The sequence below is a fragment of the Monodon monoceros genome, unplaced genomic scaffold (genome assembly GCF_005190385.1).
Source record: "Monodon monoceros isolate NGI ecotype Baffin Bay Population unplaced genomic scaffold, NGI_Narwhal_1 Super_Scaffold_1, whole genome shotgun sequence".
Lineage (NCBI taxonomy): Eukaryota > Metazoa > Chordata > Mammalia > Artiodactyla > Monodontidae > Monodon > Monodon monoceros.
Window position 1 is genome coordinate 48277605 of NW_021703765.1, and position 27738 is coordinate 48305342.

The window sequence follows — 27738 nt, forward strand, 5'->3', positions numbered from 1 at the left end:
CCACCAAAAACACTATATCTACCTTGGGTTTTGTATTAGTCTGCTTGGGCTACCGTAACAAAATACGACAGACTGCATGGCTTAAAAAACAGAAATTAATTTTCTCACAGTTCTGGAGGATAGAAGTCCAAGATCAAAGTGCAGGGCTGATGTCTGGTGAGGCCTCTCTTTGGGGTGCAGACAGCTGCCTTCTCGTGTGTCCTCACATGGCCTTTCCTCTGTGCTTGCGTGAAGGGAGATCTCTGGTGTTGCTTCCTCTTCTTATAAGAACACCAGTCCTGTTGGATTAGGGCCCCTATGACTTCACTTAACATTTATACCCTTTTTTTTTTTTCCTTTAATACCTTCTTAAAGGCTCCATTTCTAAATACAGTTGCCATGATAGGGGTTAAGGCTTCATATGGATATAGGGGAGAAAACATTTGGGGGAAAAGGCTTCAATTACTCTGTCCAATATTTGTTTTATCCTTTTCCGAATATAACTCAACTTCAGAAAGATGAAATAGGAAATGAGTAGTACTGTTTTTGTTACTTAATAAGAATATATTAAAACTTCAAGCAATGGACTCATGTGTTTCTTCTTAATATTTAACTTTTCAAACCCTTTTTGATATTTCCCACACTTTTCATAAATTTTGGCTCATCATTTGGCACTTTACCCAGATACCATTCTTATGGTTTTGCATCAAGCATTCTATTTGATTATGTGTTCTTTCCCTGCCAGAAGGCATTAGAGAGAGAAAAACAGTTTAGAGCTATAAGTTGTAGCTCACTCATTTATTCTGAAATGAATACCCCACCTTCCCCCTCCATCTGCTTTGTTCTTATCTTTCTACTATATTTGGTCTTAACTCCTCAAAAAGCTAGCTATGTTTGGGGAAAAGCTGGAAAGCCCAGGACAGCAAAAGTAAGGCTGCTCCCAAATGTAACCGTTTTATATTAATGAATTGGGAAACAAATATGAAATCGAAGAATAAAATCAAAAGGCTTTGAAATGAATAAACTGATATGCCTCCAACTATAAACTCTGAGAACTTAGGGACTTCCCTGGTGGCGCAGTGGTTAAGAATCCGCCTGCCAATGCAGGGGATGCGGGTTTGAGCCCTGGTCCGGGAAGATCCCACATGCTGCAGAGCAACTAAGCCCGTGTGCCACAACTACTGAGCCTGTGAGCCACAACTACTGAGACCGCGTGACACAACTATTGAAGCCCACGCACCTAGAGCCCATGCCCCACAAGAGAAGCCACAGCAGTGAGAAGCCTGTGCACAGCAACGAATTGTAGCCCCTGCTCGCCACAACTAGAGAAAGCCCATGTGCAGCAATGAAGACCCAACGCAGCCAAAAATAAATAAATAAATTTAAAAATAAACAAACTTTGAGAACTTATAATCATGCTTAAAATATATATCTTCAAAAATAGAAGGATTGAGGTTTGAAAATACAATCAGATGAGCTTTTCCCTAGCAATTTCTAAAGTGTTGGAAACTGCTCAGAAGTTTTTCAAAAGGTGCAGACAACAATTTCTTCTGATGCCCAGGGCCTAAATGAGCAACAACAGAAAATGTACTGCCTCTACCATATCTCGGGGCCTCCATCTCCCTCATCTTCCTTAGGGGTTTACCATGATCATCACTTCACCATCAGCTACCTCGCTTCATCTCACTTTCTGTTCAAAGATTTTTTTTTTTTTTTAAAGAGAATATAACATTTGCTGAGGGAAAAAAATTGGCAGGGGTGTATGCCCCACTATATGCAATGATTTTTGGAATGCAAGGGACCTTTACTTTAGCATTTCTGAATTTCTGTAATATTTAAATTTAAATGAGCATGCACGGGCTTCCCTGGTGGCACAGTGGATAAGAATCTGCCTGCCAGTGCAGCGGACACAGGTTCGACCCCTGGTCCGGGAAGATCCCACGTCTCGGAGCAACTAAGCCCGTGCGCCACAACTACTGAGGCTGCACTCTAGAGCCCGCGAGCCACAACTACTGAAGCCCGCACGCCTAGAGCCCGTGCTCCGCAACCAGAGAAGCCACCGCAATGAGAAGCCCGCGCACTGCCATGAAGAGTAACCCCCGCTCACTGCAACTACAGAAAAGCCCACGTGCAGTAACAAAGACCCAACACAGCCAAAAATAAATAAATAAAATAAAAATCAAATACACGAGAATGCACGTCTTACTTTTGTAAGCAGAAATGATTTTTTTTAAAGAAAGTGGCAAAAAATTATCTTGTTGAAATAAAAATTCTCTACATATAATCTTTATTTTGATAATTTATCTTATAGATATTCATATATCCACTTCCATTAAAGTGAAACAAAATATGCTTATTTCCATTTTTTTCCCCCATCTGTATTTGACTATTTAGCAAATCAATATTTTCCACTTTCTTTTTCCACTGTGTGAAAAATTTACTCACTGATCTATATGAGAGGAAAAACCTGTTTGTAATGTGAAGTAGGTCATTTAAAAGTGAAATCTAAAGATGGGAAGTTGAGAGGAAAAAAAACTGCTGAAAATAGCACTGTTTAACTTAAACAGAAGGGGTAACCTGGTGCCAGGACATAAGTTAATACTTCCAAGGAACAGGAAGAATCCACACAGAGAACCAATTCTAAAATGATCTCTTCGTTTTTAATTTCTTAAGAAGCATGTTCACAGCACACTCTAAGAACACCACACAGCAACAGTTTGCTGCTACTGTCAGAGTATGTCAGAAAACAAAACAAAACAAAATTTAATGGTTAACTGTTTTTAAAATTAGTTCTGTGAAACTTCTGTAAAGCCAATAATCACCAGTCATCTAAATATTTCTTTCATAGTGGTAAACATTTCAGAAACGTAATGAATACCCCAAATTACACTTCTCTGAAATGCAATTAAAAGTTATACAACAGAAACAAAAATATTTTTCTAGAAAGAATATATTTGGCATTTTTAAATAATTTTAATGTAGAAGCTTTCAAGTGCAAAGTTCAGATTTTTACTTTCTATTACCAGACAGAAAGGTTAGGTCTTTAGTGATTCCAATCTGATTCCAACAATAGGAGGAATGATTCTGTTGCAGTGAATAAGCTTCAATCCTAACAAAGCCAATGTACTTTGGGTGCATTAAGAAGTGGAGTCCAGCCAGTACTAAACATTATTAAAAGTGAGGCCAGATAGTTCAAATTAGTTGGTTAATTTGGTACTCAACTTGTTTTATACATACTTTTCATCATTTGATGATACAATGTTTCTAATTAGCTTGCTATATTTCTCTCAAAATCAATTAGTAAGTATATAGTTTGAGTGAAACGTAAACTGAACTTTGTTTCACTGACTTCATTAAAATATGTCAAACATGGTTAAAGATTCCATTCTGTCCTTCTAGATAATTGACATTTTCATTATAAATGCAGAGCAGCTGCACCGTGAGTTACATCCTAACCATTTCACCTAAATGTAGAAAAGCTGAAAGTTAAATTTAAAAAATTTGGATAGTTGAAAAGTACTTATATATTTATCTCTTTCAGAAACTGATGATGCCTTTCCTTGCATATGAGTGTGGAAAAGAAGAATTCAGTTCATAATTCAAGATATACAAAAAAAAAGTACTTTGCTTATGTCTATTTCTGTCAGCCATTCTGAAACCAAATTTCCATTTATATCAGCTACTAAAGAGAAGAAATTTTCCTTTAGAATCATGGTCACAGTCTGGAAAAAGAATTGAGAAGGGCTAATTTTAGGTAAATAAAATATATGAGGAAAGACGCAACACAAAACAGGGAGGTGAAAAAAGCAAGTAAGTTGTAATAAAAGCCTCCCTTGTAAATACATCTGTCCCTTCCTCCCATATTTGGAAATGTTAAAAATTCTCATCAAAACATTTTATGCCACAAATCCTTAAAATCAGGTTGATTTCAGCTAGATAACCTGTAGCTGTTAAGAATTATATTATCCTATTCATATCATGAGAGGTAGTTGACATTTCAGTCTCTCAATGCCGAGCTAAAAATTCCACATACCTGGCATATGGGTTACAAGGGGAAAAAAGCACAGAAGCACCATTGTACATTCCTCATGTTTTGGTATTTCAAGTCACCCATAACTTCATTTGCTAATGGCAGCTGACAATCACCACTGTGTTAACACTGAAAGCAGTGGATATTAGTGCTATTCATCGTATAACACTGGCGGACCTCCATCATCTTTCAAAAATGAAGCAGCTTTCCTTCCATTCTTCTGAACGTGATCTTCATTCATTTTCTCCAAAGCTTCTATCTATAAAATTAATATATTAAATCCATTTGTCAAAATCCTACTTCACAGCAATTATGCTTGAGATTGAACCAGTATTTTTACTCTCTTAAAACTAGGCCATTCCTAACGACATTGGCCTTGAATTAGAATTACAGCGTGTGACACATATTACAGTGGGTCACATACATGTATGTTTTTACTTGATTATATTACCAGGGTTGATGTTTAGTGTCTTTATCAAGCTAGCAATTGGCATCAGATATGTTTTACTATATAACCTATACAGCTTTCAGGGAACAAGAAAAAGGAAATTCCAAAGTTGATTCAACAGCAGTAACACCCAGTAACTGTACAGAGCAACTGTACTGAACTAAAGGCTGGATTTACCATCTTCCTGTTACTTCGCTTCTGGCCTTAGACTCCAGCACAGCTTGGCCAAATTCAAGTCAATATGGGGATTTCTGGAACAGACTCTATAATCATTCTCTGCTTTGGCAGGTTGCTGGGAATAATTAGCTGCTGTTTCACTTTTCAGTTTTTGTTCAATTTTAAGAGAACTTCCCCGGAGGTATTTTTTTTTTGTATTGCTCTGTAGGTCCATATTGTAATGACTGGGTATTTCCAAGGATGGCCACTGCTGAATCTCTGTATTCAGTTAAAGGCAGGCAGGGACCAAGTGTTACTGCTTTTTGTGTCACCCAGAGTGTTCACCGGTCAGGGAAAAAGGCATATACTGGAAATGTGTTATTTGTCCATCTCAACCAAACTATGAACTTCTTGAAGAAGTGTTTTGCTGTTATGTTTATCCTAGGGTTTAAGCCTGGAAAAGAAGGATCAAAAACAGTATCTCAAGGAAGGAAAAATCTCTAATTAATTTTGTTTTTGAGGGGATGAGAGGATAAACTTAGCTCTGGTTTTCATTATCTACTCTATCCAGGTCCCCACTAACAGCAAGGTGAAAAACAGCCTTATAACACTTACCTCAGCTAAGAAATCAGCTTCATTATCTGCTGAGATGTTTAAGCCTGAAACGGCATTGAAGAGTTCCCGTTCACTAAGGGCTTCCTTTACGCCGCCTTTCTGGAAAAACTAGTAAAGAAATGTAAGAAAGTCAGCAGACTTATTAGCAAGGTTCTCCTAGAAACAACAACAAAAAAAAAAACAGGGAAGAGTGTACTTGTAAAACGCCAGTGAATTCCTTCCATAATTTTTAAGCTACAGATGTTTCCAATTCAAGTATAACTACACTCAGGTTCTACTTGCTTACTGTCCTCTCACACATCTGGGCTGTCGTCTAGATTTAGTAAGTTTGTCATATTGCACCTTCCATAGCTATGTATGAGTGGTATATGTAAAATTGCTTGGCATTGCTTTGAATGAGTAGACACAAAATAATCACTAAATCCCATGAATTAAAATTTTCCAGTAGGCTCAGAAAGTATTTCCAAAATAAAGTAGTTCTGTCATATTTAGGAAGATCATCTCTATCTGAATCTGTTGCTGACAATTCATTTCCTTTAGAAATAGCAAACAAATGCTTCCCAACTCTGTGATTACTGAGTTTTACCTTCCCTAATCTGTTCACTCTGCCTCAGAGAATGTGGTCAGACTATACCACTAGGAAAACTATTCTTTTAGTATAATAACAATGGCAGTAAGCATGCAGGCTTGCTTCAGGCCAGCTTCCCTTAAAGCACTGTGCATATATTAAATGTCTACTTGACTGCTTAAATATTTAGAACCAAAATAAAAACTTACTCTTGGAAATTTAATTCAGTGGCCCAAATGTGGGGCATGCAATCAGATTCTTGCAAAAAATGAAATCTGACAAATCAATCTTTGTCTCTTTACCTTGAAAGCAACCAGTTAACTAAACCCTTCCTTTAATTTCTAAGAATACAGTCATCTTACTTGCCTTAGGACTGAGAAAAATGTTTGAATATGTTATAGCCCATAAAAAAGACAGTTAGTTTACATGCCTACCTGTGAGACATTCCTACAGTCACGGAACAAGAACTCCAGGCCATGAGGATGGGTTGGTTCTACAGACTGACTGACGTCAATCAACCAGACCTATTTAAATATAGAGCACAGTGATTTCTGTACCTTCAGTAATTTACAAGTCACTTAACCTGAACGTTAAAAAATGCTCCTCACCTTCCCAGCGTGCCACAGCATGTTGTACTCACTGAGGTCGGCATGTACGAGCTTACACTCATTATATAACTGCTGCATCAACTGTAAGGAGGCAAGGCAGACATTTAGAAAATGAAGGAACAGCTCTAATTTACCTACACAACTAAAATGTCTATGTTACCCAATATTTTCCATAAAGAGCAAAACCAGGGTAAAGAACTTACTTCTTCTTTGTACAGTCTAGGACTGGTTTGTTTGTTTGTTTTTCTACCCTGAAGGAGGGTGTGAGCACAGTGAGACAATGGAAGGGAAGAGCACGTGACACTCTACTTCCCTATCCATGTGACAGCAATGAGATCAGGAGACCAAAGGGTAGTCCTGGAATCCCACATACGTAAGACAGCTATGGTCACTAACCAGGGGACCTAGGCTTATCCTTCATAAAAGGGCAAACATCCCACTGAGAGCTCTATGGAGTGTATACAACTCCAAGGTAAAAAGTACTTCCTGCCAGAGTGGGAAAGAAGTATTCTTCTTAATTAAGCGGCATTATATATTTATGACTGATGGTGACCCCTAGCCTCATAGTAGAAATCAGCATTAATGCTTTGTTTCCCAGCTTTAACAGAATCAAATAGGAAGGGCACATCACTACTTCATCTCTGCCCCAGCCACCCCACAGCCAAAAGAAGCCAGAAAAGTAGGCTTAATTTTCTTTGAATGTTTTCCAACTGAAGGCAGAGAAAGTTGGATTATCTAACTATATCTTAAAAAATTAATTTGGATAATATGTTCATATTCACATCAACTGCCGCATGATATAAGACTTCCACGCAGAGACTGTTTTAAAAACATATGTTTTGGACTTTCCTCGTGGCGCAGTGGTCAAGAATCTGCCTGCCAATGCAGAGGACATGTGTTCGAGCCCTGGTCCCGGAAGATCCCACATGCCACGGAGCAACTAAGCCCGTGTGCCACAACTACTGAGCCTGCGCTCTAGAGCCCACAAGCCACAACTACTGAAGCCCACGTGCCTAGAGCCTGTGCTCTGCAACAAAAAAAGCCACCGCAATGAGAAGCCCACGCACCGCAATGAAGAGTGGCCCCCACTCACTGCAACTAGAGAAAGCCCGTGCTCAGCAACGAAGACCCAACGCAGCCATAGATAAATAAATAAACAAAAACAACATGTTTCTCCACTATTCAATTAAGACAAAAAAAAAAAAGACAATACAGAGGAACAACAACAATATGAGGAGCATTTCTTAAGCTTGAAGGACCCCAGACTGAATTTGGTTGCTGTCCCAAAGCATAAACAGCTTCCTCAAGACTCCTGACAAGTGCCTCCCAACTCTAATGCCTGCACAGATGGAGAAACCACCCCTTACTACCTTCTTTTCATCATCACTTACTTTCATTGACCAAATCTGCTTCCCTCTAATTCCCCAACAGGAAAGGTATTTCCCTTCACTGTTTCAAAAAGGCACACAAACTAATGAGGCACTATATTTGCTAAATATAGTAACATCAAGTTTTAGTTAATGAAGTTTTGTCAATAATAGCTTCTGGCTTCTATGTCATTAGTGCTAACAACTGAGCCCTCACTTTCTCCACTAAGATTTTCCTAAAACAACTCAAGACATATGCATATTGATATAAAGACAATTCTTCAATATTAACATTCTTTCACAAACTTCAGTTTGTCCTCGTTATATCACCTTACAATAGTACTATTTCAGGAATTTCTTTTCTAGTTTAGAGGAAATATTGTTTGAAGTTGGTGTGTGAATGGTCTGAAAGGCACAACTTACATGAAGAGTTTGATAGTAGGCTTCTTTCATTTCTTCACTGCTGAGCTTTACTTCTTTCAATTTAGGGGCTGGAACTTGATCATAGCCAATAAAAGACATAACCAAAATGTGTTTCTTTAGTAGCACAACTGTTGGACAAGGAATTCCAGCTCTCTGCATTCTATACAGAAAGAAATGATTAAGAATGTAAAGATCAGAAAGAGAGGAAATTTCATTTACTCAACAAATATCTAACGAGGTCCTGCAATGAGGGGGCACTATGTTGTAATCTGGGGAATGTTGGAAGGCAAAGGCAGTAAGAACAGCCTCTGCCCTCACGGAGCCTGCGGCCTGGTGAAAACAACAGACAAGTGAGGAGATGATTACGGCGCAATGTGGTACATGCACTGGCAGAGGTGGGGGTAGGAGGCATCAAGGAAGAAGCAGGCAAATAGGAATTAGCCAGGTTCCAACTGTAGGGAGATGCTGTGGAGATGCACAGAGGAGTCCAGGAGCACAGTCCATGCGGGGAGTGTGTATAAATCAACGCAGCTGGATCATGAGTAGGAGGAAGGGCAATGTGGGTTTAGGCTACAGAGACAGGCAGGCTCCACATCGCAAGATGACTTTGAACTTTACACCAAAGACTATGGGAGCCGCTGAAAAATTTTAAGAAAGGCAGTGATGAGATCTTAGTAATCCAGAAAAGAGATCGGAGGATAGCAAGACCTCTTAGGAAATTATTCTAATTAGAAGTCCTACTAAGTAGAAGACTTTTGCAGCTAATAAATATAGATAATTACTTTTGAAAGCAAACATCTTTAGGAAAAGCAAACTAAAATTAAAAGCTTTCACGGTTCAGATGTGGGCAGGTTTGTATGTAAGAAAGATTATTAATTTCTTGGTTGACAAAGCAAATTCCTTGATAAATTCTGCATAGAGAATTGAGAAACAAGTCTAATAAATTAAAGCAAAATGCAATTTGACTGGTAAAACCCTGCCCTCACCAAATGAACAAACATTAGATGGAATATACATTTTCTGAAACAAAAAAGGAAATCATTATTTGTAATATGCCTAACGGGAAACTGGAAAAGATAGCGTTTAGATATATGACAAAATATCTGCAGTTGAAAATGACTTAATTTCCCTCAAACTTTACTGAGGAAAGAAAAACAAAATGGATTTTTCATCCTACAAGTATGAATTCAGGTTATATACATGGAAATGTTTTCTTACAGAAACTCGCCTTAAGCACTAGAATTTCAAGGCCTTTCATACTTTCTATAAATGAACTTAAAAGAAAGTGTGGGTTTTTTGCCTGGCTGGTAGGCCTAATACAAACAGGTGATCACCCAAGATGATTTCTAGCACGATGATTTTCTTTACCTTGTGAGATTGTGCATTTCTTTTTCTGCCCACATGCGGATGATCTTACGTGGATTTAGTTTACTGAAGCGATCTTTAAACCTGAAATCATCTTTAATATATTTGTCACGATTCTTAAACTCATTAAGGGTTGTTTTAAATACCTTGATGGCACATTCTGTAGGTATAACTTTACTATCTTCCTTTTCATCCTCCATGCTAAGTGGAAGAAACAAACATTAAGTCAGTTCAAGTTGCCAGATAACAAAACAATTTCAAAATAAAGATTTTATGACATGAAAGTGGATCTGCCTTCTCTGAGAATGTCAAGTCTTGGGTTGGTTTTTTTTTAAGCCTTCAAGTTTGAGGTCTTAAGAAAACCCTAGGTTTTAGCTTTTTTAATAAAACACACTTTCAAATAAATTCTCAACAGTTTTCAACAACCCATAATATAATCTTCATTTAATGACTATGGAATTAAACTTGAGGAACAATGAAGACCTATACACTTTAAAATAGGCTATGGTCTGCCTGGGATGGTTCAGAGGCAAAACTCAATGGAACGAGCCAAAGAGTCTAGACGATGCTTAGGATGCTAATTCAACAGTCCCACAACAGCGAGCCACTGAGAGGGTCTGAACCACGGTGGTGGCAGTGCGAACCAAAGCGGGGAGGTGGAAGGAGAGACAAGATTTACCTTTGAACCTCTGAAGGGATGTTAGTCTGGAAAAGAAAGGAACTATATCTAGAGCACAGAATCTGACTCAAACTCCCAATCCCCTCCTTCGGGGACCGTATTTTCCCAGCAGACTCCTCCTCCAGGTAGCCTCAGAAGGCTACAGTACAAACTCTAACTGGTTCTAAGTAACGCCCTCTCTTCCTAACTGCCTTCTCTACCTAAGAAGTGTGACAGCTCCATGGCTTTAGATATCATCTAGATACAGATAACTGCTACATTTCTATCCTTAGTCTTGACTTTCTCCAGAAGTTCAGGCCCATTTATCTCATCCCTACTTGACTTCAGTTGGATGTCGAGAAGGCATCTCAAACATATCATGCCCAAAACAGAATTCCTGATAACTGTACCCTAAACCTGCCTATCCCCAGTCTCTCACCTCAGTAAATGGCACCACCCAGCTGCTCTAGCCAAGAATCTACCCTCTCACACCCCACATCCAATCCAACACAGACTGTCCACTCTCACCTTCGAAACCTTCATCAGAGGTTCCCCTGTCCTACAGATAAAAAGCAGTCAACCAGTCACTATGACATCACCCTATTTTATCTATTTGCGTAGCACATATCTGATAGTCCTGGAAGGGGACTGAAGGGAGGGGTGGGGAGGAAGCACATTCTATGAGAGCAGGTACCTTCCTTGTACCATACATTGCTGTAGCCCCAGCACCTAGAAGAGCCTGGAACACGGAAGTTGCACAAATACTTGGTGAATGAATGAACCAATTTTCAGGGAGACAGCCTAGAGATCCTTTACAAGGAAGAAATTCCCAATAATTTAAAGATGTTATAATAAACGTCTTTGGATTTTGAGATGGTAAGTTTCCTGTCACTGAAATAATTTAACCGTAGGTAGATGAGGCCCTATCAAAAACACCACTGGGGCTTCCCTGGTGGCGCAGTGGTTGAGAGTCCGCCTGCCGATGCAGGGGACACGGGTTCGTGCCCTGGTGCGGGAAAATCCCACATGCCGCGGAGCGGCTGGGCCCGTGAGCCATGGCCACTGGGCCTGTGCGTCTGGAGCCTGTGCTCCGCAACGGGAGAGGCCACAACAGTGAGAGGCCCGCGCACCACACACACACAAAAAAACACCACTTAGGAGATCCCTAACTTGGAAGGTCTCTAGGATAAAATCTAATTTGTAAGATTAATCTCGTCATTCTCTTACTAAAAAAACTTCTGTGTTTCTCACTAAATTACACATCCCTCTGCCTAGCTTTTAAGGTCCTCCTTACCAATTTCTGGTTTGCTTACACAATTTTACATCTTATTACCTCTACATATATACCTTCTAATTTCCTCATTGACAAATCTCATCGCCTAAATGTCAACCCTCCCATTTTCAGCACCCCTCCCCCACCCCACTTTTTTTTTTTTTTTTTTTTTAAAGAATTAAACGTTACAGATAAAGCTGAAGAGTCTTTTGATTATTTACCACCCCTGGTAGTTTCAGTCCCCATTCCAACGCTTTAGAGACAATCACAATCATGAATAGTACCCTTCTAGTCTTTTTAAAAAGATACACACACATACTAAGTATCCACAAACATACATTTTTAAAAAACCATGTACGTTACATTCTGTATAACTAAAAATTTAAATAGATGCTATACTGTATATATTCTGCAACTAGCTTTTTGCACTCAGTACTGGGAGGTGGGGAGGGTTGTCTTTTTTTTTTTTTTTTTTTTAACCTATTTTTAAAATCCAGGTTGAGATCCAACTTCATCATGACCTCTTCCTTGAATGTGACCGGCAATGATCTTCTTCTGTTCTCTATTCCTATCCCGAGGTCTCACTTGTCTAACTGCGTACTCTATTATGTATTATCTTTAATGGACCATAACGGTTCTTACTGTAATGTTCTCCTCTTGGCTATACCATAAGCTCTTTGACAATAGAAAACATGTTATACACTTATTCCCTGAAAAATCTAGAACATGTTACTATTCAAATAACTTGATTACTTGGCCAACCTGAGACTGACAGAACCCAGAAGAGCTTTATGGCAGGCAGAACTTAAAATGCCCCCCAAGATTCCAGCCCCTGGTGTACAACCCTGTATAAGCCCCTCCCTTTGAGTGTGGGAGGGATAGCCACTCCCTTGAATAGCTTACATTATATGGCAAAGGTGATGGTATAGTCGTGCCCAGGATTACATTCCATCGTCTAAGACTCAGTCTCAGTAGACTGAAGGGAGAGAGTCTCCCGCTGGTTTTGAAGAAGTAACCTGCTGTATGAAAGGGCTACATGACCAGGACCTGCAGGGGCCTCTAGGAGCTGAGAGCAGCCCCTGGCTGACAGCCAACTAAAAAGTAGAGACCTCTGTCCTACAGCTGCAGGGAACTGAACTGTGCCAAGGGAATAGGAACCCATGTCCAGAAAGGAATGCAGCTCAGCTGACACGCAGATTGCAGCCCTGGGAGAGCCTGAGCAGAGAACCCAGCTAAGCCATGCCTGCCCGAACTTCTGATCAACAGGAACCATGAGATAATAAATAGGTGTTGTTTTAAGTTGCTAAATCTGTGGTAATTTGTTATGTAGCAGAGAAAACTAACATACACTTTAAAAAATATTTACTCTCAGTTGCTGAAAACCGAATGCTCTCTCGCTTTGCTAATTTACAAATGCCAAAGTATAGATTACAATACCAATTCCACCAGAAGGAAAGGGAGCTCATTCATTATATCAAAGCATCATTAAGTAAAACAGAAAATGGAAAAGGCTAAACAAGGCAATTGACAAGAAAAAGAAACTTAAGAGGCCAATACACTCAAAAAAAAAAAAAACTTAACCATAATTAAGTAAATGCACACCAAAATATTAAAAAGGTACTTTTCATCTTTCACACTGACAAAAAAAGTATTGTTTGATAAGACTAGGCACTGATGAGGATGAGGGAAACAGGCTCATACTGCTGGTGGTAGCATAAACTGGTTAACTTTCTCATAGGACAATTTGGTAATACCTACTGACATTCAGAATGTACGCAACCTGAGGATGTGACTAGCTCGTAGAGAAAACTGCAACTGCCCTACCATTAAAATGTAAACACAAATTTGAGACTTCTGGTCTTTGGTGTGACATACAAGAAAAAAATTTTTCTTTTATTTTTAATAAATAAAAGAAATCAAGAAACATTGCTTGCTACAATAGCCAGCTCAGAGGCCCAAACAGTGAGCAAAATCTGGTACTCTCCATTCAATAAGACCTTCTACTATTTAACAGAAAGGGGAAAAAAATGCATGTAGTCTCTGCCCCAGAAATTTCAAATGTTAGGAATTTAGCTTAAGGATTTATTTGCAAAAGCACACCAAAGTATATGTACAAAGATTTTCCTATATATTCACAAAGTAGAATGTTCTACTATAAAACTGGTATGATATAAACCAGCAATATAAAAGGATATAAGATATATTAACTGAAAAATGAAGATGCTGAATGCAGAGTATAATCTCTTTTGTACAAACAAAATAAGAAATACATGCATAAAAATTTCTGGAAGGCTAGACTAAAAACTATTAATAGTGGTTGCCCTTAGAGGAAAAACCTGTGGGGCGACAGCTGGTAAGATGAAGGCTACCTTCATTTTAATCCTTTCTGTACAGTTTGATTTCTACCATGAGTAATCTTTCATTTTAAAATAATTTGTGCAATTATGTTTGCCTGGTCTCAGGGAACGCTCAATTGAAATTTGGAAAGAGGGCAACAGAGCTTAAAGCCAGAAAAAAATAAATGTTTACTAAAATTAATATATACCAGTTATTATAAAACATGATTTCATTTACCCCCAACAAAATCCTATGAGGTAAGGGTCACTTTTTAAATGACATTTAGTAAATTGCTCCATATCACGTTGCTTGAAAAATGTTGAGCCATTTTATCCTAAAATTCATTTTATCCCTTTCATTTCAGAACTTAGTATAATTCAATACATGATTATATGTATATGTCTCATTTAGAAAGGGAGACTAGTTAAATAATTAAGAAAAACAAAGACAAGGACTTGACCAATAATTGTTTGAATCCCCTTAAGTATACAATAAATACCTTCTAAACCTAAAAAAACTAGAATAATCTGTAATCTATTTTAACATTTTTGTTTATAAATAATGTTCAGGTAAAGGAATAGCTGAGCTAGTAAGCCTTGCTGAACTAGTAAGACTTCAAAGCTAAGTAACCAGATGACTTCATATTCCTGGCTTAAGCATGTTCTCTCAACAGCATCCACGTTTAAAATTTTTTCTCTTCCTCATACCATCCTTTACTCAACTAAGCCCTCATAACAAAAGTAAAATGGGTAAGCTCTAAAATGGCATACGATCTTTAAAGACATTTCTTTAAATAATGAAAGCATTATTAAAAGGGTAGGAATTGGTAACTGATCTAAGTATGGCCCTCCCAACCTGGTACCAAAGGGTCCCACAGTGGAAAGACGTGGGTTTTGAGTCAAACTCAGGTTCAGATTTTGCTATGCCACTTACAGCTGCCTGTATGTTATGGTATAATTACAATAATGTGAAAAATAATATATTCATAGAAAAAAGACTGGAGGAGTCTACAACAAAATTATTAATGGTTATCTCTGGATGGCAGAATTGGGATGATTGTGGTTTTGTTTTGTTTTTTTTTTTGGCTGCACTGCACAGCTTGCAGGATCTCAGTTCCCTGACCAGGGATTGAACCTGGGCCACAGCAGTGAAAGAGCTGAATCCTAACCACTAGACCACCAGGGAACTCCCCTGGTTGTGTTTTTCTTTACACATCCCTATATTGCTGAGACTTCCTACAACAACACTTTAAAAATTACTGTTTGCCATGCAGAATGAACTTTGATTTTGTATAAATCCATTAATATCAGGGAGAAGGGGCTAAGCTTTTGTTGATATGATGGTATTGTATTTTGCTCATTTACCTCCCTCCGTATGCATGAAAGACAACAGATTCCTTTCCTGTACTAATACAGCCAGTGATTGTCTCCAACATTCCACAGTTGACCATTTTATACAGAAGTAAACGTGTCTTCGGATCAACTGCTTTTTCCTACAGAAGATAAAGCACTGTAAGTGAAAATAACTGGTAATCACAAAACATTTTCTGAGCCATTTCTAGTATCTAACATTCAAAATATATACTTTTTTTTAACCTTTATTATTAATTTACCTAGGTGTATATACAACAGGCTCTTAAAAGAGTGCTGTCGAGATACAACTCATTTCTGTAACTCTAATGTCTTTGAAAGTGAATATCTAAAAGAACCATTAAAAATCAGACTTTAGTTTAGTCAAAATTTTATCTCCAAAGTTTAAATAGCTCTCCTAATGTACTTACCATTAGTTTGTTTTTCTAAAGGTTTAAAAATTATTCTCAAGATATTATATACTATCTTTGTTAAGGTAAAACATTGTAGACTATTAAGTTATTATAAATATGTCATGACAGGAAACAACTTTTCATACGCAATGTAAACTACACAGTCCAAATTAATTATGACCACTGAAATGTTAGTTTTGAATAAGTGATTAATAACCACTACATGAAATCTGAAAAGTCAAATGGCAAAGCTACTTGGGTTTTATTTACATCTTTGATTTGAAAAGTCAATCTCATGAAAAAAACATCAAACATGAAATTTTATCTTGTTCTTTCTCTGAACATGAAGTTTTCTAATATGAATCTTTCCACTAAAAAAACAGAAACAAAAACGTTAAGAATACTTACTGCAGTAGAATGCTCCTTTTTCTCATGGAGGCGGGCACTTCGACGTTCTTCTGAGTAGGCATGTTGTTTTAAAGCATTGAAAACATGGTTTGATAGTTTTAAATCCATTCCAATTCCATCTCCTACCTGAAACCCAGGTGCAAACTGCCAAAAAGAAGAAGAAAAATTAGCATCTGAGTACTTTAAAATGGGGAAGTGAAAACAAAAAACAATGAGAAAATCAGTTTTACATGGATTGGGTTTTCTACTCAATAGATAATGCTATGAAAGCAGAACCCACAGGTATTACAGAGGAAAAAAGCAAAATAACTCACTGGTAAGCCCAACAGAAAGGGAAACAAGGCTTTTTAAGAAACTGTATCCCAAAGGAAGGGAAGGTTTATTTTTATTTATTTATTTATTTATTTTTTTTTGCAGTACGCGGGCCTCTCACTGTTGTGGCCTCTCCCGTTGCGGAGCACAGGCTCCGGACGCGCAGGCTCAACGGCCATGGTTCACGGGCCCAGTGGCTCCGCGGCATGTGGGATCTTCCCAGACCGGGGCAAGAACCTGTTTCCCCTGCATCGGCAGGAGGACTCTCAACCACTGCGCTACCAGGAAAGCCCCGGGAAGGTTTATTATATGCATAGAAAACATCCAAACACATCTAAAAACTAAGGTATTTTAGCATATGCTTTGAACATATGCTAAAATACCTTATGCTTTTACATCAGACAAAGGATACATTATATTTTGAAATCATACCAAATCTTACCAAAAAAAAAAAAAATTTTCATAGTCAATTATTTTTGAAGAGTGGGTTAAAATCACAAGCTATGCCCACACCGTGACAATTATGTCCAATACGGAAGCCACTAGCTACATGTGGATATCTAAATTTAAATTGATTAAAATAAAATTAAAAATTCAGTTCCTCAGTTGTACCACCCAAATTTCAAGTGCTCAATTGTTGAATATGGCTGCCATATTAGGCAGCACTGACACAGAACATTTCTATTATCACAGAAGGTTCTACTGGACAGGGTTGTCCTAGAGTCAGATCTGGATTATTTCTAGAATATGTTTACTTAACAAGTATTTGTATTCTAAAGCCTAAATGTTTTATGTTAACCACGATAATTACGAAGGAGGAAAAAATGCCATTTTTCTTTTTCTCCTTTTTTTTTTTTTTTTTTGCGGTATGCGGGCCTCTCACTGTCGTGGCCTCTCCCGTTGCAGAGCACAGGCTCCAGACGCTCAGGCTCAGCAGCCATGGCTCACGGGCCCAGCCGCTCCGCGGCATGTGGGATCTTCCCGGACCCGGGCACGAACCCGTGTCCCCTGCATCGGCAGGCGGACTCTCAACCAGTGTGCCACCAGGGAAGCCCTCTCCTATTTTTTAAAAATTACATTGTGTTTCTGATTTTGCAGGGGTAGTTCAGGCACAAGATAAAAAATTCAAAAATTATAACAGGGTATACAGTAGAAAGTATATTTATCTCCCATTCTTATCCCCCAGTCACCATTGTTATCTATTTCTCAGGTATTTTATGGAAAATAAGATGCTGAAAAGTAAATGTTACTTTCAGAAGAACCATTTCTTAATTTTAGAATCAATGTAAATCAAACTAGTTTTCTTAATATTGATGTAGGATTTTATTCTGAGGTACATTATATTCTCATTAGTGGCTCAGTTTCCACGGTGTTGCTATACTGTCATCTAAAATATCTTTAGAAAGGAGGAAGGATATTTTTAGAAATTTAAAGATATTGTATTTAGAATGCTATGTTTTTAACTTATTCTAATAAAACTTTTGATTCAGAGTAATACTTCTGTAACTTACATTTTCCATTCTGGCTGTATTCTTTCTCCCACATACTACTTCATCATGTTTGGTGGTAATGTCTTTTCCTTTTCCAATAAAACCCTTTTTGGGAGTAGGAACTGGTTTTGCTAAAGGCGATTAAAACAAGCCAAGTATGTAAAAATAGCAAAGACTAAATTGCTGCATTCACTATTATCTGAAAAAGATATTTGAATCTAATAGTAAATTACCAAATGAGATTCAAAGACAAATATAAAATACTTAGTCTTCCTACATCCCCATTCTATGCCCCCAGAAAATAAAAGCACTGATACCTGGTCTGTAGGGATCATCACGAGTATCCTGCCAGTCAACCTCATCTTCAGAGCTATCACTGTCTTCATAAGGATGTACTTTTCGATAATTTTCAAAGGAAATGGAAACTTAAAAGGCAAAAATGGTTGAAGATTTATTTAGGGGCACATTACAAGCATTTTCTACCACCCGATGGAGTTGACACAATAAGGTCATAGTACCTTTGCTATCTCCATTGAATTTTTTTTCTTCACGCCTAAGCTGTGCATCATATTCTCTGTCAAATTCCATCTGTAGCATCTGAGCCAGCATTAGGTCGCTGGAAGTGTCAATGTTTTCTCCAGTAATAAATGGTCCTTCAGCAACGCTATTCAAAATAAGGCAGTATAGACTAATATAATGTGCTTGTGTAAAGAGACGCTACCAGTTATGGGTGAGATGTGCCTTTTCAGTGTTAACTGTATTGAAGAAACAATGGAAAAGAACTTTACCAAACCCTTCACCCTCTCCTGCCCAGCTGCCCTCTGACCAATAGCAGGCACCTGTGAAAGCACCAACTAGGATTAGGAGAGCTTCAAGAGAAAGCTAAAGGGCCTATAATAAAAACCAAACAGACCCAAAATTCATTCGTTCTGTGTTCTGATCAAAGGAGAGATAACATATATATGAAAAGATAAACAACAAACATTTGATCAAAACTGTACCCTACTTCATTATTTTTTAATCTATTTGATAACAGAGTTCAACTGTTGCAATGACTAAAACCCAGAGAAAGAGTGGTTTGCCCAAGATAATACTGAAAACTAGTAACAAAATTAGGACCAAAACCCATGTATCAGTGAACTCCCAATACAGTGCTCTTTCTATTGCACTGCTTTTCTAAATGTATTTCTGAATCATTTGTCATGACAATCACTAATCAAATCCTAAGACTGTTATAACAAGCTGCTAGATAAAATAGAGTCTCTATGAATTTTACTCACACAACTTCAGGAAAAGCCGCAGCTTCTTCTTCCAGCTGCAATTCTTTAGCCAACTGTTCACTCATTACATCAGACAAAGAACAAGATATTGTATTTTGAGGGGTAGCCCATGGACACTATAAAAAAAAAAGGCAATTCTATTCATAATAATGAACTTAAAGTACTTTCCAAACTTGGAAATAAGGTTATCTTTTGAGAATTAGACTATCTAAATCAACTCAAAAGGAATGCTTACCTTTTTTGCAGAAATCACCTTAAAAGGAAAAATATATCCCAGCTCAAATCTAATCAAAGAGAAACCTAAACTACGACAGCCAAAAGCACTCTCCAGCCTGCTTGGTGGGTATGTCCTTACAGTTGAGGGGAAGCACAGGCTACTCTAGCATCACCGACTAGCCAATGAGTTCATGTAATGCCCCTTGTTCTGATTCCATGCTCACCGAGCAACCTTCTGCTTATAGTTTGGCTTCTGGGTAGATCCTCTTACAGGAACAGGCTATATACCAACTACCACAATTCAAAGCCCACTTAGAAGTTACACTTCCTTCTAATTTAAGCAGTAAGTCTTCTACATGTAAAAAGTGTGTGGCAGACCCTTTCAAGACACCTTGGAATATGCGAAAATAAAAACAGCAATACCAAACAATGAATCCTATATTTCTGAACTTTGGAAGCTGAGAAATATTCTTGAAACAATACTACTAGAGCAAAGTAATACTCTGTGAGACTCTTCTAGAGCAGCCAGCCACTCAGCCCTCCTCAATGGCATCACTATCTCAGCCCTCTTGAAATACGTACAAACCGTAGGTTTACTTCACAATTCCTAATTTTTGAGGGGGCAGGCTTTACTTAGCAGCAGCAAATGATTCCATCTGATAGTCTGGTGATTAAGACCATTAATACTGAATAAGATGTCTAAGTATCTCTTGAACCCGCCCAGCTCTCTATCCCCTTTCCGGTATCATCCTCCCATCACTGGGCTACTGTAAGAGCCTCCTAACTCATCTTTCTGCTTGCTTCCATTCTCCACACCACAGCGTAATGGTTTTTCTAAAACGCAGATCTGATTGGTTCAGTTCCTTACTTAAAGCTCTTTATTGTTTTAATGTTTCCCGCTGCCTTTAGGATAAAATCCAAACTCATTGCTTAACTGTTACTGAGAGTCTAATTTAGAATATAGCATATGATGGTAAGTGTTTTGGCCACAAATTTGTTTAATCAAGTTTAGCCAGTACAGGCCCTCTAGTTGGTCTACGGGCCTGCTGGAGTGACTCCCAGGGATAACTGGGCAACTTACCCTTGCTCAAGTTCCATAACGTTGAGGTTTAGGGATTTATTCGGTTCAAACTGTTAGGGTGAAGCACATAAGGGTGATAAATGATCATTATATTTATGCCTAAGTGAATCAGAATCAAGTTTTATCTAGTCTCACCCTAAGACTGGTGAGATGCCCCCAGCCCCCACCTATACTAGCCTATTGCAGAACTGTTCTCGCCTTGTATAAGGCCAGGCCTGGAAACAACAGGAAGGTTTCCTCATGGTGTGGTATGACTTCCACTGACTCAGATCTTGTCAGCAACTGAGCACTCTCCTGGTGAGGATTTTGAGGTCTGTAATCTTGAAGCTCTCTGTAATCTGGAGAATATAGCTAATCTTTTGGCCACATGACTCTCCTGACTTGCTTCTGCATCTTCTAGGTAGAAGATAAAATGCTGCCTCTTACCTAGAAATGCTTGGTCTGATCAAAGTCCAGGTTCCAAAAGGCAAATAACTGTATTCTCCAGCTCAGAACTGTCAATCACATTTTGCAATGACTAACAGTAGCATAACAGGCACCACGGGGATACTCTCTATATTGGCTAAATACACCTAACTTACATAGATTAAGTGACACACTGGAGTAGTTGCAATATCATCCCCGTTTTATAGATTCAGAAACTGAGACACAGAAAAGTTTTTTAACCCAAGATAACACTGTTGATGGAAGTGCTGAGATTTGAACCAAGGCAGTAGGGCTTAAGAGTGTTTTGCTATACTGCTTCCCTAAGCACCTTGTCCTGGGATGGGAGAAGCAAACTGCTGTACTGCCTGCAGTCTAAAATCCAAATTTCTCAGTAAGGAATGCCCTTCACAGCTTGACCTAATTTATCCTTCCAGTCTTGACTCTCACCTATCCTAGACACTGGCAACACTAATTAAATGCTAAATATGGCATACTTTCACCCTTCCACGCCTTTCACCCCTCACACATCCCCTTCTCTCTCAAAGGTTTTTCTTCCTTCTCTATTTCACCCAATTAAGTGTCAGCTCTTCCATAGGGTTATCTCAGTTTTATCAGACAAAATTAGATCCTTTCTTTTATCTTCCCATATCAGTATTAGATAGTTAAATGCATCAGCCACAACACAGCAAGAGCCCCTCGAAGGGCAAGGTCTTCTCATTCTCAGAGTCCAGTGTAGAGCTTCAGACATAACGAGGCATTCAAGTATTTACTGAACAAGATGTGCCAAAAGGAAACCTGGAGATATCTCATGGAACAGCCAGGCTGTGCCTAGGCGGTAGAGGTCTGGTGCCTTTCTACACCCCTCCTATTTTAAAGTCCTTCTCTCCACCTTGCAGTCAGCCGCTTTGCCCACCCATTTCTTTTGTTTTGTTTTTGGCCGTGCCACCTGGCATACGGGATCTTAGTTCCTCAACCTGGGATGGAACCCGTGCCCCCTGCAGTGGAAGCTCAGAGTCTTAACCACTAGACCACCAGGGAAGTCCCTGCCCACCCACTTCTGATGCTTCTACTCTCTTGCCAGCAGTCAATCATTTCTAAGGTGTTAAAACACCAGCGGAAAATCTCTCAGAGAGGCAAAAATGAGAGGCAGTAACTGTGTTATTATGTGGCAGAGATTTACCTACCCCCAAGATAGACTGAATCAGAAAGGGAAACATGCAGAGACCAAGAGGGTACCAAGACACCCTAACTGCCCACTCCTACTGACCTTGCTCCTCGGAGCCTCAGACTCTAGAGCTGTACTTCCCTGCACCTCTGCTGACCGGCTCAGCTGGGCAACCTCACACTGAGACAATTTCCTTGGGTGGGATAAATAAATAAAGACTTCCGAAAGTGTGCCAACTTCTATACTTTGAAATCAAATCCAAACTCTTCAAACCAGTAGCCAAAATCCCTCCATAAAATGTTCTGGGCTGGAGGGAGAGCTGCTGGGCAGGGACAGTCCTCCACAGGCACAAGCGGTTCACCACCCTGGGGGGCGCTTAGAAAAGGCACTGGGGGCTCCTCCCACAAATGGGCACCAGTGGGTGTACGGAGGGGAATCCTGTGTCGTCATCTTGCAACTCTTCAGTAAGTCAAACACTCCTTGTGAACAGAGAAACTCTGTCAAATGTTCAAATAATAATAAATCTAAGGAGATAAGAGTAAAAGGCCCTTCATCATCTTGCTCTATCCCAGCGATCCAACGTCCTTTCCCACTACTCCCTTCACCAGCATAAACTTCCCACTGCATCAAGATCTGATGGAAAACTCCACACAATCCTTTCCAGTTAGTTATTCTGCTTTAAATGACATCTATCAAGCCCATCACTAGCTCCCTGATTCCGGTTTGCTGAAGACCCCTCACCAACCTTGTTTTCCTCTCCTCTGGGAAACTGCCACCACTAAACTCAGCAACTTGGGGTCATCACAACCACCATTCTCCCACATCTGGCTGGCTGCAGATTAGTGGGAAATCATTCCCCCTTCCTTCTACTCCTAAAGATGCATCCCCAGCTGCCCATCCCACTTTTTTTTTTAAGGTTTTACCGCACACAACTATGGGGAAACGATCAAGTAAACTGAAAAAAAAAAAAAAGCAAACATGAAGGAGGCACATAATAAAAAAAATTCAGTCCTCAACTTGAAGCAAGTCAACAGAACCATAACCCCACAGAAAGGTCCCTTTTCTGCTCATGCATGCAGGTAGAAGACATAATCTAGGCAAAATATTTAAGTGGGTAATTTTACTTCTCAAAACAAGGATCTCTGCAAAACGTGATCTGGGTCTGTACAACAACACTAATTTTTTTTTTTTTAAACTTTCAATTTTAGAGTATTTTTAGATTTACAGAAAAATCACAAAGATTGTATCGAGAGTCCCCAGATACCCCATACACAGCTTCCCTGTATTAATACTGTACGTTTGTCACAATTAATGAACCAAATCATTATTATTAACTAAAGTGCATACTTCATTCAGATTTCCTTAGTTTTCCCCTAACGTCCCTCTTCTATTCCAGGATACCTTCCAGGATACCACGTAGCATTTAGCTATCATGTCTCCTTAGGCTCCTCTTGGCTCTGAGTTTCTCAGACTTTGTTTTTGGCGACCTTGACAGTTTTTTTGTTTGTTTTTGGGTTTTTTGTTTTTTTTTTTTTTTTTTGCGGTACGTGGGCCTCTCACCGCTGCGGCCTCTCCCATTGCGGAGCACGACGCCTAGGCCCAGTGGCCATGGCCCACGGGCCCAGCCGCTCCGCGGCACGTGGGATCCTCCCGGACAGGGGCACGAACCCGTGTCCCCTGCATCGGCAGGCGGACTCCCAACCACTGCGCCACCAGGGAAGCCCGCGACCTTGACAGTTTTGAGGAGTACCACTAATCCATTTGTTACAGCTCTTTCCAACAGAGCTACACACTTCCTCACTTTTGCCTACAGTTTGTCAATTCTCCCTGCTTGGAATACTCCCTAAAATTCTTTGTTCATAACAGCAGTTTGGGATTTTGTAACTGGGGACCCCAAGTCCCTTTCAGGGTGTCTAAGAGGTCAAAATTATTCTCATAATAGTTCTAAGATAGTTTTTGTCTTTCCCATTCTCATTCTCTCAAGAGTGTGGAGTGAGGTTTTCCAGAGTCTGTATCAGATATGATGGCAGCACTCTGGTGGCTACTAGAATGTGTGCATCTGTATTCTTATGTTTTCTAAAATTTTCAAAGGTAGTAAGTAGGCTGAGGATATAAATGTGCATTTTAAACTATTATATATAGGATGGATAAACAATAAGGTCCTACTGTATAGCACAGGGAATTATATTCAGTATCCTGTGATAAACCATAAAGGAAAAGAATATAAAAAAGAATGTATGTTGGGCTTCCCTGGTGGCGCAGTGGTTAAGAATCCACCTGCCAATGCAGGGAACACGGGTTCAAGCCCTGGCCCAGGAAGATCCCACATGCCGCGGAGCAACTAAGCCCGTGCACCACAACTACTGAGCCTGAGCTCTAGAGTCCATGAGCCACAACTACTGAAGCCCACATGCCTAGAGCCCGTGCTCTGCAACAAGAGAAGCCACCGCAATGAGAAGCCCACGCACCGCAACGAAGAGTAGCCCCTGCTCGCCACAACTAGAGAAAGCCCGCGCGCAGCAACGAGGACCCAACACAGCCAAAAATAATAAAATAAATAAAATTTTTAAAAAAAGTATGTATATGTGTAACTAAGTCACTTTGCTGTACAGCTGAAATTAAACACAACAATTGTAAATCAACTACACTTCAATATTTTTTTAAATGTGCATTTTTAGAGATTAACTCAGTTTGTTCTTAGTGCGTCTACCGTGCTCTTATTACCCATCTTCAATTATGCCTGCTATAATCTACATATTTGTTAGGACAGACTTTCATCATATACTTCAACTAACACATATCACAACAGATTGAAGAAAAAAGGAGCTATGAGAATCCAGCTGTTTTCTATTAAGTCAGACATTAAAGAGATTTGCAAAAATACAAAACAATACTACTCTTCACTAATTTTTTGTTTTGTAAAATAGTTTTTTTAAATATAAAAATGTTATTTATATTAACATAATCACTTAAACATTTTTTTCAATATCTCAGTTTTAATTTCTGATATGACAAATATCAATAGATATAACCAATATAAACAAAAATTCTTGGAGTCCTCAATGTTTTTTAAGAGTGTAAAGAAGTCCTGATGGAAAAGTTTTGAGAACTGCCAGCCTTTAATATTCTTTCCATTTTCCAAGACTTTCCTCAAACCTCTACCTCCTCCACAAAGGCTTCTATAATCACTTCAGTCTTTCAAGAGGTTAGAGAAGGAAATGATTAATACTTGTAGCATCTTTCTATTTGTTTTGCCTATGAAAATGCTGTCTTCTCAACGGAACACCAATAAACCCCAAGATGATTTTTTCTTGAACAGTGAAAATGAAATTTTATAGTTCTGATGATGTACACCTAAATGAAAATATGACTGATATCAAATATTTTATTACTGAATTCGTTTTGTAAGTTTGTTCTGAGGTTAGGTATTCTAAGCAACGTTTGTTTCATCTGACATTTTTACTAGCTTTATACATGCTTACCTGGAGGAATTTAACACGTAAAGCATATATTTACTAGTATCTCTCTACTGATTTCATCCTTTTATGTCTACTGATCTTGGCCTTGTAAACAAAGCCTTGATAGAAAAAAATACGCAAAGTAATACATAGATGTAACCACATTTGCCAATGGAATGTCTGATTCTCTCTACGGTTATATGAGAACTTTTATAAAAATTTACCTAAAAGCTTTACCTAAACGCTACTTATTTCCCCCACTTTCTGTTAAGACCTAGTCTGAAGATCTAGTAAGAGTCATGAGTGACCCTTCATATGGAACAAATGTTCTGTGTTAGCATGTAAAGAAGTGCATGAAATGGGTAAAGGTGGTCAAAAGGTAGAAACTTCCAGCTGCAAAATAAATAAGGCATGAGATGTCATGCACAGCATGGTGACTATAGTTAATAATCCTGTACTATATATCTGAAAGTTGCTAAGACAGTAAACCTTAAAAGTTCTCATCACAAGAAAAAAAATTGTAATCCTGTATGTTAACTAGACTTATTGTGGTGAGCATTTTGCAATATATACACATATCGAATCATTATGCTGTACACCTTAAATATGTTGTTATATGTCCATTAAATCAAAAAAGAACCATTATGAAGTTAAAAAACCTTCACAACCTTAATTTGAGGAACACAAAATCCCAATTGACCCACTTTTGCTTTCAAGTAAACCCTCCATAAAGTAGCAAAAGAATCTTTTCAACTTTCTAATGAAAGTATCATGAAAAGAAGCAGCCTGAAACCAGAAACCAAATGTGAAATAAACATTTTAGTTGGCCATTACAGGGAAAAGCTTAAACGTTAAAACCCAGGTACATGAGAATTTCATAACCGTCTCAACAGTATGTAAACACTTGAGAATTAGCCTGGAGCCGCGGGAGGGTGCGCCTGGATTTATCTTTTACTACTTCAAAAACAAGAAACTGCCCAAGTAGGATAACAACGCTTGCCAAGTTAAGGAAACAGCTTCCTAAACCACTTTTCTGTAGGGCTTTCTGTGTATAACTGGCCTGATTCATGTGGCCGATGAAAAACAAGTTCGTGCTTGTTTTCCGTCAAACGTCAGCACCTTTAAGCGAGTCCTGCCCAAACATTTGTTACAGAGATTCAGAAATCAAGGTGTAGAACTAGACAGAGACTCCAAACCACCCAGGGTGGACTTTGGTTGCCTGTGCCCCTTCCCTGCCTCTCCCACCCCGAGCCCCGCAGCCTCGCCGCCCGTCCCCCGTTCCGAGGTGGTCAGGGTCCCGCCCAGAACTTCCCGAATCGCCTGCGGAGCCGCTTCTGCGCCTGCCACCCTCTCCGGGCCCTCCGAGAGGACCAGCCCAGGCGACTGTGGCAGGTACGTCAGTCCCGACCGCCACTCACCTTGCTGGGTGCCCAGGCCGCTGCCGGCCCGGGCTCAGGGGATGCCACTCCGACCAGATCCATGTGGGGGAAGAAGTCAGCGACGAGAACAGAGCAGAGAGGTGGCAGGACCGGGAAGCAGCCTCCGCCGAGGAGACAGGCAGCGGGCTAGGGGCGACGGGGTGCTTGCTGGTGCCTGAGCTGAGATGACAGATGGCGGCTACAGCGCCGGCGGCGGCAGCCGCGTCCGGAACTAGACCTCTTCTCTTCCGCCGTTTACGCTGGAATGCAAGCTTCCGATTGGCCGCCGCCCCGGGCTCCGTGTTGGGTCACCGTTCCCCGCCCCCGGCGGACCGCACTTCCGGTCGCTGCCCAGCGCTCGGGACTGGTGGTGGCGACCGCCCTTGCCCGGGAGAGCAGCGGATGGGTGTGGCTTCCGCTGGCCAGGCTCTACCCTGTCCCTGAACCGCCTAACCGGTTGCCCGAGAGGGCAGCTGGATCTCGTTGAACGGAATTCGACTGCCTGGAGTATAAATAAACAAGCAAATCAGGCTCTCTATTCATGCATTATTTCCCGGGTGAATTCTAAATTGGGATGGTATGGGAGATAGAAAATGGCAGGTTTAGAGAGGAGAGACTGAAGAAGACGGTCGGATTTTGTTTTTATTGCAGTTGTCGGAAGGAGGCGGGGCGTGGAATGTGAACTTTTTAAAATGTGTTATGTAACTTTGAGCAAAAAGAGAACTGCATAATAAAAGGTTTTGTGTGTTTTTGGTTTTGTTTTTGGCCCCGCCCCGCAGCGTGTGGGATTCCCCAACCAGGAATCCAACCCACGCCCCCTGCATTGGAAGCACAGAGTTTTGATTCAGTATTTTGTAGGGAGATTTTCATAAAGTGACCAGAAAAATCCCGAATA

The 27738-nt window shown here is 39.7% G+C and overlaps 1 protein-coding gene and 1 non-coding gene across 2 annotated transcripts; both read right to left on the reverse strand.

Annotated features, from left to right (window-relative positions):
• Window positions 1–2620: 2620 nt before the first annotated feature.
• Window positions 2621–27079, reverse strand: RIOK3 (RIO kinase 3). Its single transcript, XM_029227107.1, has 13 exons — window positions 26844–27079; window positions 19080–19195; window positions 18318–18463; window positions 18117–18224; window positions 17821–17930; window positions 15998–16141; window positions 15192–15319; window positions 9563–9760; window positions 8195–8354; window positions 6405–6485; window positions 6231–6320; window positions 5229–5336; window positions 2621–4268 (listed from the first exon to the last, which is right to left on the reverse strand). Exons 1-13 carry the CDS (start codon window positions 26904–26906, stop codon window positions 4161–4163), a joined length of 1560 nt encoding a protein of 519 aa, XP_029082940.1. The 5' UTR covers window positions 26907–27079; the 3' UTR covers window positions 2621–4160.
• On the reverse strand, window positions 14941–15012 carry TRNAE-UUC. The gene has a single exon. It is a non-coding gene; the product is annotated as a tRNA-Glu (tRNA).
• Window positions 27080–27738: the final 659 nt, after the last annotated feature.

Bases quoted from the DNA above. Each gene is read 5' to 3' on its own strand.
- RIOK3 (XM_029227107.1), bottom strand. From the start codon at position 26,906: ATGGATCTGGTCGGAGTGGCATCCCCTGAGCCCGGGCCGGCAGCGGCC. The intron at 17,931-18,116 runs GTATCAGTGCTT...AATCGCCTTTAG, and splicing joins TGATGATCCCTACAGACCAG to CAAAACCAGTTCCTACTCCC. The intron at 9,761-15,191 runs GTAAATGAGCAA...TCTTCCACTTAG, and splicing joins TTTCATGCATACGGAGGGAG to CATGGAGGATGAAAAGGAAG.